The sequence below is a fragment of the Nerophis lumbriciformis genome, linkage group LG18, assembly GCF_033978685.3.
Source record: "Nerophis lumbriciformis linkage group LG18, RoL_Nlum_v2.1, whole genome shotgun sequence".
Lineage (NCBI taxonomy): Eukaryota > Metazoa > Chordata > Actinopteri > Syngnathiformes > Syngnathidae > Nerophis > Nerophis lumbriciformis.
In genome coordinates, this window is record NC_084565.2 from 38,043,357 (window position 1) to 38,055,516 (window position 12,160).

The 12,160-nt window shown below is 43.4% G+C and overlaps 2 protein-coding genes across 2 annotated transcripts in view; one reads left to right on the top strand and one right to left on the bottom strand.

Moving 5' to 3' along the window:
* The window catches only part of apc2 (APC regulator of WNT signaling pathway 2), a 36,891-nt gene that overhangs the window by 13,579 nt on the left and 11,152 nt on the right, over positions 1–12,160 (top strand). The window contains exons 6-7 of the mRNA XM_061978338.2: positions 852–965; positions 1,040–1,114. Coding sequence (XP_061834322.2) covers positions 852–965; positions 1,040–1,114 — 189 coding nt within the window. The remainder of the gene's footprint in view (positions 1–851; positions 966–1,039; positions 1,115–12,160) is intronic.
* Positions 3,067–7,431, bottom strand: LOC140679548 (uncharacterized). The gene is made up of 5 exons (XM_072915142.1): positions 6,948–7,431; positions 6,755–6,860; positions 6,659–6,690; positions 3,750–4,384; positions 3,067–3,675 (listed from the first exon to the last, which is right to left on the bottom strand). The coding sequence occupies exons 1-4, from the start codon at positions 7,429–7,431 to the stop codon at positions 3,825–3,827; spliced, it is 1,182 nt and encodes a 393-aa protein (XP_072771243.1). The 3' UTR covers positions 3,067–3,675; positions 3,750–3,824.

Genomic DNA, 12,160 nt, shown 5'->3' on the forward strand with positions numbered 1-12,160 from the left:
CATTTTTTACACACACTTGTTATTTCATATATTGACACTTTTAAAAGCGGCACACAGTCACCACCCACATGTTGATAGATGTCACCAGCAGGGGTGCAAATGAGACATTGTCTATTAGATGCAATGTTATTGATTTATGTCATCACTTGTTCACACCTCCTCATATGGAAGAAACTTTTCCTTCTTCATGTCTCAAGAAGGGTAGAAATACAAGAACACACACACACACACACACACACACACACACACACACACACACACACACACACACACACACACACATTCTTGTATTTGTTACCATCTTGATCTATATATATGTATAGATATATAAAGATGTGTATTTACAACATTAATATTATATACATACTATGTAAATATAAAAAAAGGTAAGCCTTTTATGTAATTTTTTTTTCTCTAATTTTTAAAATCTTCATGATTTACTTCAATTTATTACAGTATGTCTCTATATACATATTTATTTTTTTAATTTTATAGATTTTGGCCAAAGGGGGCGCATTTCAATTTCTTACACACACTTGTTATTTCATATGTTGACCAGAGGGGGAGCACTTTTAAAAGCGACCCACAGTCCATTTGAAAAATCCCTCCTTTTTGGGACCACCCTCATGTTGATAGATGTCATCACAAATGAGACATTGTCTATTAGATGCAATGTTATTGGGACCATGATTTATGTCATCACTTGTTCACACCTCCTCATATGGAAGATACTTTTCCTTCTTCATGTCTCAAGACGGCTAGAAATACAAGAACACACACACACACACACGCACGCACACGTACGACATATGTAGTATGTGCATGGCACTGACCTTTGACCCGTGGTGCAGTTCTCCCTGCAGATGGATCTGATCCGCCAGCAGCTGGAGTTCGAGGTCCAGCAGGTGCGCTCGGTCATGGAGGAACGCTTCGGGACCAGCGAGGAGATGGTCCAACGCACTCAGGTGACGTCACAACATGCCGAGTCGGCGCAACACAACAACATCTGGACGGGCGTGTGTGTGTGTGTGTGTTGCAGATGCGTGTTGCTCGTCTGGAGCAGCTGGAGAAAGAACTGCAGGACACCCGAGGGAGTCAGGAAAGCCAACTGCAGGTCTCTCTCACACACACACACACACACACACACACACACACACACACACACACACACACACACACACAAAATACAGGATTATCTTATTTGACCTTAAACCACATCTTCAGAATGGATCTGACTATCATTTTAAAAAGTTTCCCTTTAGGGCAGTGGTCCCCAACCACTGGGCCACACAAGAAATATGAAAAAAAAAAAATATATATATATTTTTGAATTAAATCAACATAAAAAACACAAGATACACTTACAATTAGTGCACCAACCCAAAAAACCTCCCTCCCCCATACACTCATTCACACAAAAGGGTTGTTTCTTTCTGTTATTAATATTGTGCTTCCTACATTATATATCAATATATATCAATACAGTCTGCAAGGGATACAGTCCGTAAGCACACATGATTGTATTTCTTTATGACAAAAAAAAAAAAAAAAAACACACAAAAAAAAACACCCCGGTCCTCAATGAAAACCAGTTTGACACCGCTGGTCTGGAAGGTGTGCGTGTAGGAGATGTACAAACGTTGTATAAGAACGTGTTGGAAGAGGTGTATAAATGGTGTAGAAAGAGGTGTAGAAGGCGTGTTCACAGGTGTGGAAGAAGGCGTATGAGATGGTACATAAGAAGGTGTATAAAATGTATACAGTAGATGGTACATAAGAAGGTGTATATAAGGTGTACAGTAGATGGTACATAAGAAGGTGTATAAAAGGTATATAAGGTGTACAGTAGATGGTACATAAGGTGTATATAAGGTGTACAGTAGATGGTACATAAGAAGGTGTATAAAAGATATATAAGGTGTACAGTAGATGGTACATAAGGTGTATAAAAGATATATAAGGTGTACAGTAGATGGTACATAAGAAGGTGTATATAAGGTGTACAGTAGATGGTACATAAGAAGGTGTATATAAGGTGTACAGTAGCTGGTACATAAGGTGTATATAAGGTGTACAGTAGATTGTACATAAGAAGGCATATAAAATATATATAAGGTATACAGTAGATGGTACATAAGGTGTATATAAGGTGTACAGTAGATGGTACATAAGAAGGTATATAAAAGATATATAAGGTGTACAGTAGATGGTACATAAGAAGGTGTATATAAGGTGTACCGTAGATGGTACATAAGAAGGTGTATAAAAGGTATATAAGGTGTACAGTAGATGGTACATAAGAAGGTGTATAAAAGATATATAAGGTATACAGTAGATGTACATAAGGTGTATAAAAGGTATATAAGGTGTACAGTAGATGGTACATAAGGTGTATAAAAGGTATATAAGGTGTACAGTAGATGATACATAAGGTGTATAAAAGGTGTACAGTAGATGGTACATAAGGTGTATAAAAGGTATATAAGGTGTACAGTAGATGTACATAAGGTGTATAAAAGGTATATAAGGTGTACAGTAGATGGTACATAAGAAGGTGTATATAAGGTGTACAGTAGGTGGTACAGAAGAAGGTGTATATAAGGTGTACAGTAGATGGTACATAAGGTGTATAAAAGGTATATAAGGTGTACAGTAGATGGTACATAAGGTGTATATAAGGTGTACAGTAGATGTACATAAGGTGTATATTAGGTGTACAGTAGATGGTACATAAGAAGGTGTATAAAGGGTATATAAGGTGTACAGTAGGTGGTACATAAGGTGTATAAAAGGTATATAAGGTGTACAGTAGATGGTACATAAGGTGTATAAAAGGTATGTAAGGTGTACAGTAGGTGGTACATAAGAATGTGTATAAAAGGTATATAAGGTGTACAGTAGGTGGTACATAAGGTGTATAAAAGTTATATAAGGTGTACAGTAGAATGTACATAATAAGGTGTACATAAGAAAGTGTATATATAAAGTGTACAGTAGGTGGTACATAAGAAGGTGTATATAAGGTGTACAGTAGATGGTACATAAGAAGGTGTATAAAAGGTATATAAGGTGTACAGTAGAAGGTACATAAGGTGTATATAAGGTGTACAGTAGATGGTACATAAGAAGGTGTATATAAGGTGTACAGTAGATGGTACATACGAAGGTGTATATAAGATGTACAGTAGATGGTACATAAGGTGTATATAAGGTGTACAGTAAATGTACATAAGAAGGTGTATATAAGATGTACAGTAGATGGTACATAAGAAGGTGTATATAAGATGTACAGTAGGTGGTACATAAGAAGGTGTATATAAGGTGTACAGTAGATGGTACAGAAGGTGTATAAAAGGTATATAAGGTGTACAGTAGAAGGTACATAAGAAGGTGTATATAAGGTGTACAGTAGAAGGTACATAAGAAGGTGTATATAAGGTGTACAGTAGATGGTACAGAAGGTGTATAAAAGGTATATAAGGTGTACAGTAGAAGGTACATAAGAAGGTGTATATAAGGTGTACAGTAGAAGGTACATAAGAAGGTGTATATAAGGTGTACAGTAGGTGGTGCATAAGAAGGTGTATATAAGGTGTACAGTAGATGGTACAGAAGGTGTATAAAAGGTATATAAGGTGTACAGTAGAAGGTACATAATAAGGTGTACATAAGAAGGTGTATATAAGATGTACAGTAGATGGTACATAAGAAGGTGTATATAAGGTGTACAGTAGGTGGTACATAAGAAGGTGTATATAAGATGTACAGTAGATGGTACATAAGAAGGTGTATAAAAGGTGTACAGTAGATGGTACATAAGAAGGTCAGTGCAGAAGACGTTCCCAGTCCAGTTCCACCTGACAAAGTGAGACAGAGCCGTGGTAAGACCACACCCAGAAGGCGGGGTAGAGTGGTTCTGTGAAGGTGGAGGTGAAGGTGTGGATGTGGACCATGGTTTCTTTGGAGATGCAATAGAAGGACAAAGAGCCTGCGGGCCAGTCCAAGTACACGCCCACTCTGTGGGTGAAAGGTCGCGGTGTGCACTGTGCCACTCTCTTGTTGTCGTGGCACGCCAGGTAACTTCCTGCGGAACATTCCACACTCCAGGAGCGTCGGTTGTGGCCCAGCAGGCAGCTGGCCACGTCCCCGTCCCGGGAGATGTTGTTGTAGGCCACGCCCACATCGGCGCCGCCGCTCCACTGGACCTCCCAGTACGCCGCGTCCAGCTGACCCTCGCGACACAGAACCTGAGGACAGTGTAGGAAGCGGCCCGAGGGCTCGCCGGGTCTCTGGTCCGACCAGACGCGGGTCGCCTTCCTGTTGCACTCGCTGAGTCGCAGCTCGCCGTTGGCCGTGTTGGGGTCAAAGGTCAAATAACAGGCAACTGGACGAGGTAGAGAAGTGTCATCAGAGTGTGTGTGTGTGTGTGTGTGTGTGTGTGTTCTTCTATTTCTAGCCTTCTTGAGACATGAAGAAGGAAAAGTATCTTCCATATGAGGAGGTGTGAACAAGTGATGACATAAATCATGGTCCCAATAACATTGCTTTTAACGTCGCTTTTAAAAGTGCTCCCCCTTTGGTCAACATATGAAATAACAAGTGTGTGTAAGAAATTTAAAGTGCTCCCCCTCTGGCCAACATATGAAATAACAAGTGTGTGTAAGAAATTTTAAGTGCTCCCCCTCTGGCCAACATATGAAATAACAAGTGTGTGTAAGAAATTTAAAGTGCTCCCCCTCTGACCAACATATGAAATAACAAGTGTGTGTAAGAAATTGAAATGCGCCCCCTTTGGCCAAAATTAATAAAAAAATAAAAAAATAAATATGTATATAGAGACATACTGTAATAACTTGAAGTAAATAAAAAAAATAAAAATAAAAATAAATTAACTAAAAGCAGTCTTTTTCTCACAATGTGTGTCAACTTTTTTCTTATAAAATTGGGAACAATTTCTCATTTTCTTTCTGCTTCCATTTTCTTGTATAATTATAACTTTTTTATGTAAAATTATTACTTTTTTATGTAAAATTATTAATTTTTAATGCAAAATTGTGACAATATGTCATATAAAATTCGGACTTGTATCACAATATTGCCAATTTTTTTTTTCTGGTAAAAATGATGACTTTTGTCATCATTTTGCCAAGTAAAATTCCGATTATTATTATAAAATTGCCAACATTTTAAAGTTTTCTTATAACATTGTGACGTTTTGTCGAGTAAAATGACGACTCTTTTCATAAAATTGCCAAAAGTTTGAGCTTTTTCTTGTAAAATTGCGACTGTTTTTGAGTAAAATTCCAGCTTTTATCATAATTTTGCACAAATGTTCAGTTTTTCTTGTAAAATTTTGACTTGCGTCGAGTAAAATGACGACTTTTATTATAACACTGCCAAAATTCAAAGTTTTTCTTGTGAAATTGTGACCTTTTTCTTGTGAAATTGTGACCTTCTGCATAGTATATATGTATATATTATTAATTATTATTGTTCAAATCTTTATGTATCTAGAAAGGGTGGTCCTAAAGAGGCAGGCCTTTTTTTCGGAGGTCTCAAGAAGGTAAGAAATACAAGAATGTGTGTGTGTGTGTGTGTGTGTTCTTGTATTTCTAGCCTTCTTGAGACATGAAGAAGGAAAAGTATCTTCCATATGAGGAGGTGTGAACAAGTGATGACATAAATCATGGTTCCAATAACATTGCTTTTAACGTCGCCTTTAAAAGTGCTCCCCCTTTGGTCAAAGTGTGTGTAAGAAATTTAAAGTGCTCCCCCTCTGGCCAACATATGAAATAACAAGTGTGTGTAAGAAATTGAAATGCGCCTCCTTTGGCCAAAATTAATAAAAATAAATAAATAAATATGTATATAGAGACATACTGTAATAACTTGAAGTAAATAAAAAAATAAAAATAAAATAAAATAAAATAATAAATGAACTAAAAGCAGTCTTTTTCTCACAATGTGTCGACTTTTTTTCTTATAAAATTGGGAACAATTTCTCATATTCTTTCTGCTTCTATTTTCTCGTAAAATTATAACTTTTTTGTGTAAAATTATTACGTTTTTATGTAAAACTATTAATTTTTAATGCAAAATTGTGACAATATGTCATATACAATTCTGACTTGTATCACAATATTGCCATTTTTTTTTTTCCAGGTAAAAATGATGACTTTTGTCATCATTTTGCCAGGTAAAATTCCGATTATTATTATAATATTGCCAACATTTTACAGTTTTCTTATAAAATTGTGACTTTTGTCGAGTAAAATGACGACTCTTTTCATAAAATTGCCAAAAGTTTGAGCTTTTTCTTGTAAAATTGCGACTGTTTTTGAGTAAAATTCCAACTTTTATCATAACATTGCACAAATGTTCAGTTTTTCTTGTAAAATGTTGACTTGCGTCGAGTAAAACGACGACTTTTATTATAACACTGCCAAAATTCAAAGTTTTTCTTGTGAAATTGTGACCTTTTTCTTGTGAAATTGTGACCTTCTGCATATTATATATGTATATATTACTAATTATTATTGTTCAAATCTTTATATATCTAGAAAGGGTGGTTCTAAAGAGGCAGGCCTTTTTTTTGGAGGTCTCAAGAAGGTAAGAAATACAAGAATGTGTGTGTATGTGTGTGTGTGTGTGTTCTTACAGTTTTTGACAGAGGCTGCGTCCAGCGGCTGCCTGTCCAAGGTCAAAGTTGTTAGTCTACCAGGTCATTTCTCGGACATTTCCTGTCTTCACTCACCTGGCGCCATCAAGCCAGCGCATGCGTACCAGAAAGTCCGAAGGAAGACTCTTTGATGGTCCTTCTTCTTCTTCTTCTTCTTCTTCATGGTGGTCTCCTGCAGAGTCTGAAGAAGAAGCACTGAGAGGCGTTAAGCCACGCCTACTTGACGACAACACCCGCTCGGGTCAAAGGTCGACCTCCTCAGGCTTACCTGGCCACGAGACACAACTTCCTGTTGTCGTCTCCTGCAAGACATCGTTGTTGTCTTTGGTGTCCGTTTTTTTCCGCCTTGGTTTCAAAATAGTCCTCTTGGCGTCTTCGTGGTCCTTCTGCTCTTCAGACCTTCGGTTCTGGTCTTGTTCTTCCGTGCTCTCTTTTATGTCGGTGTTTGCATTGTCTGCAGTCCTGAAGACACTGGACATGTCCTCTCTGAACTGGTTCAAGTCCTCCTTCAGCAGACTGAGGGCGCTTGTGTTTTCTGGGTCCTCCAGAGTACACCTGGAGTCCTTGAAAGCGTTTAACATATTGTCTTTGAAGTGATTCAGGTCTGCCCTGAAAATCCGCATTGGACTCGAGGTTCTTGTCGTCCTCTGACCCTCCTGGTCCTCGGAGTGCTCTGGTCTTTCTGCTTTCCTCGGGTCCATGTGTGGGTCTGTGTACAACGCATGGACCGGCTCGTCCTCAGGGAGACTCATTTATGCTTCCTTCCCGTTGGGAGGAAGTGACATCATCATGACGCAAAAATGAAACACAACTAATGTGTTCTCTGCGGTTCTTACCCACCAAACTGGACCAGACTTCAGACTCTGCTGGTAATCACGCTGTTCTGTCTGTTTTTTGCCGTGAATCTCAGCTCATTTCTTGTTCAACCCGTTAGTCTTCATTTCTGACACTGTGCAGCTCATTGGCTCACCACTGTCACATGACCACACACACACTCACACACACACACACACACACACACACACACACACGCACACACACACACTTGTATTTCTTACCTTCTTGAGACCTCCGAAAAATGCCTACCTCTTTAGGACCACCCTTTCTAGATATATAAAGATTTGCATTTACAACAATAATAATATATACCATCCATCCATCCATCCATCTTCTTCCGCTTATCCGAGGTCGGGTCGCGGGGGCAGCAGCCTAAGCAGGGAAGCCCAGACTTCCCTCTCCCCAGCCATTTCGTCCAGCTCCTCCCGGGGGATCCCGAGGCGTTCCCAGGCCAGCCGGGAGACATAGTCTTCCCAACGTGTCCTGGGTCTTCCCCGTGGCCTCCTACCGGTCGGACGTGCCCTAAACACCTCCCGAGGGAGGCGATCGGGTGGCATCCTGACCAGATGCCCGAACCACCTCATCTGGCTCCTCTTGATGTGGAGGAGCAGCGGCTTTACTTTGAGCTCCCCCCGGATGACAGAGCTTCTCACCCTATCTCTAAGGGAGAGCCCTGCCACCCGGCGGAGGAAACTCATTTCGGCCGCTTGTACCCGTGATCTTGTCCTTTCGATCATAACCCAAAGCTCATGACCATAGGTGAGGATTGGAACGTAGATCGACCGGTAAATTGAGAGCTTTGCCTTCCGGCTCAGCTCCTTCTTCACCACAACGGATCGATACAGCGTCCGCATTACTGAAGATGCCGCACCGATCCGCCTGTCGATCGCACGATTCACTCTTCCCTCACTCGTGAACAAGACTCCGAGGTACTTGAACTCCTCCACTTGGGGCAGGGTCTCCTCCCCAACCCGGAGATGGCACTCCACCCTTTTCCGGGCGAGAACCATGGACTCGGACTTGGCGGTGCTGATTCTCATCCCAGTCACTTCACACTCGGCTACGAACCGATCCAGCGAGAGCTGAAGATCCTGGCCAGATGAAGCCATCAGGACCACATCATCTGCAAAAAGCAGAGACCTAATCCTGCAGCCACCAAACCGGATCCCCTCAACGCCTTGACTGCGCCTAGAAATTCTGTCCATAAAAGTTATTAACAGAATCGGTGACAAAGGGCAGTCTTGGCGGAGTCCAACCCTCACTGGAAACGTGTCCGACTTACTGCCGGCAATGCGGACCAAGCTCTGACACTGATCATACAGGGAGCGGACCGCCAAAATCAGACAGTCCGATACCCCATACTCTCTGAGCACTCCCCATAGGACTTCCCGAGGGACACGGTCGAATGCCTTCTCCAAGTCCACAAAGCACATGTAGACTGATTGGGCAAACTCCCATGAACCCTCAAGGACCCTGCCGAGAGTATAGAGCTGGTCCACAGTTCCACGACCAGGACGAAAACCACACTGTTCCTCCTGAATCCGAGGTTCGACTATCCGGCGTAGCCTCCTCTCCAGTACACCTGAATAGACCTTACCGGGAAGGCTGAGGAGTGTGATCCCACGATAGTTAGAACACACCCTCCGGTTCCCCTTCTTAAAGAGAGGAACCACCACCCCGGTCTGCCAATCCAGAGGTACCGCTCCCGATGTCCACGCGATGCTGCAGAGTCTTGTCAACCAAGACAGCCCCACAGCATCCAGAGCCTTAAGGAACTCCGGGCGGATCTCATCCACCCCCGGGGCCCTGCCACCGAGGAGCTTTTTAACTACCTCAGCAACCTCAGCCCCAGAAATAGAAGAGTCCACCACAGATTCCCCAGGCACTGCTTCCTCATAGGAAGACGTGTTGGTGGGATTGAGGAGGTCTTCGAAGTATTCTCTCCACCGATCCACAACATCCGCAGTCGAGGTCAGCAGAACACCATCCTCACCATACACGGTGTTGATAGTGCACTGCTTCCCCTTCCTGAGGCGGAGGATGGTGGTCCAGAATCGCTTCGAAGCCGTCTGGAAGTCGTTTTCCATGGCTTCCCCGAACTCCTCCCATGTCCGAGTTTTTGCCTCCGCAACCGCTGAAGCCGCACACCGCTTGGCCTGTCGGTACCTGTCCGCTGCCTCAGGAGTCCTATGAGCCAAAAGAACCCGATAGGACTCCTTCTTCAGCTTGACGGTATCCCTCACCGCCGGTGTCCACCAACGGGTTCTAGGATTACCGCCACGACAGGCACCAACTACCTTGCGGCCACAGCTCCAATCAGCTGCCTCGACAATAGAGGCGCGGAACATGGTCCACTCGGACTCAATGTCCAGCACCTCCCTCGTGACATGTTCAAAGTTCTTCCGGAGGTGGGAATTGAAACTCTCTCTGACAGGAGACTCTGCCAGACGTTCCCAGCAAACCCTCACAATGCGTTTGGGCCTGCCAGGTCTGTCCGGCATCCTCCCCCACCATCGCAGCCAACTCACCACCAGGTGGTGATCGGTTGAAAGCTCCGCCCCTCTCTTCACCCGAGTGTCCAAAACATGAGGCCGCATGAGGCTACAGAAGCTAGCTCTTAGGACGTGGAACGTCACCTCGCTGGGGGGGAAGGAGCCTGAGCTAGTGCGCGAGGTTGAGAAGTTCCGGCTAGATATAGTCGGACTCACTTCGATGCACAGCAAGGGCTCTGGAACCAGTTCTCTCGAGAGGGGCTAGACTCTCTTCCACTCTGGCGTTGCCGGCAATGAGAGGCGACGGGCTGGGGTGGCAATTCTTGTTTCCCCCCGGCTCAGAGCCTGCACGTTGGAGTTCAACCCGGTGGACGAGAGGGTAGCTTCCCTCCGCCTTCGGGTGGGGGGACGGGTCCTGACTGTGGTTTGCGCTTACGCGCCAAATAGCAGCTCAGAGTACCCACCCTTTTTGGATTCGCTCGAGGGAGTACTTGAGAGTGCTCCCCCGGGTGATTCCCTCGTTCTACTGGGGGACTTCAATGCTCATGTTGGCAGCGACAGTGAAACCTGGAGAGGCGTGATTGGGAAGAATGGCCGCCCGGATCTGAACCCGAGTGGTGTTTTGTTATTGGACTTTTGTGCCCGTCACAGATTGTCCATAATGAACACCATGTTCAAACATAAGGGTGTCCATATGTGCACTTGGCACCAGGACACCCTAGGCCGCAGTTCAATGATCGACTTTGTAGTTGTGTCTTCGGATTTGCTTTACATATTCATTTTGTTTTTTTAATTTAAATTTCTTACACACACTTGTTATTTCATATGTTGACTTTAAAAAGCGACACACAGTCAATGTGAAAAATCCCTCCTTTTTGGGTTGATAGATTTCACCACCAGGGGTGCAAATGAGACATTCTCTATTAGATGCAATGGTTTTCCGTATTGAGACCATGATTTATGTCCTAACTTGTTAACCGGTCCTCATATGGAAGGTACTTTTCCTTATCGATGTCTCAAGAAGGGAAGAAATACAAGAACACACACAGACACACACACACACTAAGTCTACAATACGGTCTCTTCATTAGGTAGTTATGTATTTATTAAGCGTTCCTAATAAGCTGACCACCTCCATGATAGGGTACTGCGCCTCCTCCTCCTGACTCGAGCTGGTCGCCATGGAGATGAGCCGGGCAGCGATTGGCTGTCAGCCGGCTGCGCAGTTGGCGCAGAGCGTGGTAGAATGTTAATGAGCTGAATAGGAGACGAGGTCACGTCCGCGTTAGCCAGTCTGCCACTTCCTGTTCCTGCTGCAGTCCAGAGTGCAGCGAGTCAAAGGTCATCTGCGTTGTCCCCACACCAAGTCCCCAAGTGGCCTCTTTGACCTTTCTGCATCCTGCTGTAAAATATCCGCCTATGTCCATCTTTCATCCAAGACACACACACACATTGCTCATCACAGCCAAGATGTTGCCGTGGTGACGAATGCAGGGTTTGTGGGTCGGTATTTGTGTTTATAGTGGAACAATTTTACTTTAAAAAACATTTGTTTATTGACTTTTAATGGCAAATACATGTTACACAAATGTGATTACATTTCAAATGTTGTCCCCCCCCCCAAAAAAAAAACCAAGACGCCTCCAAAATATAAAAAAAATAGCAAAAATTAATAAATCTGTCAAATAGGTACAGGTAAATGTGGATTGTCCGCTCAGAGCACATGTGTCAAACTCATGGCCCGGGGGCCAGATCCTTCCCGACATGTCATTTAATGTGGCCCGCGAACAGTGTTGGGACTAACGCGTTAGTTAGTTACAGCCGTTAGTTTCGGCGGTAACTAGTAATCTAACGCGTTATTTTTTATATTCAGTAACTCAGTTGCCGTTACTACATGATGCGTTATTTTACGTTGTTTTTGAGGTAGTATCAACTAGAAACAGAAGATCTGACTGTGTTTTATTGCAGCGCTGCGGTGTCGTCCTTCTGTGTCACAAGGAAAAGAAAAGGCGTGTTTTGTGTGGGTGGGGGCGGGGGGGCTCCCAGACCGTAGTTGAGGGGCACAGGGGAGACGTTCCTCTAGGGCAGGGGTCGGCAACCCGCGGCTCCGGAGCCGCATGCGGCTCTTTGATCACTCTGATGCGGCTCAGCT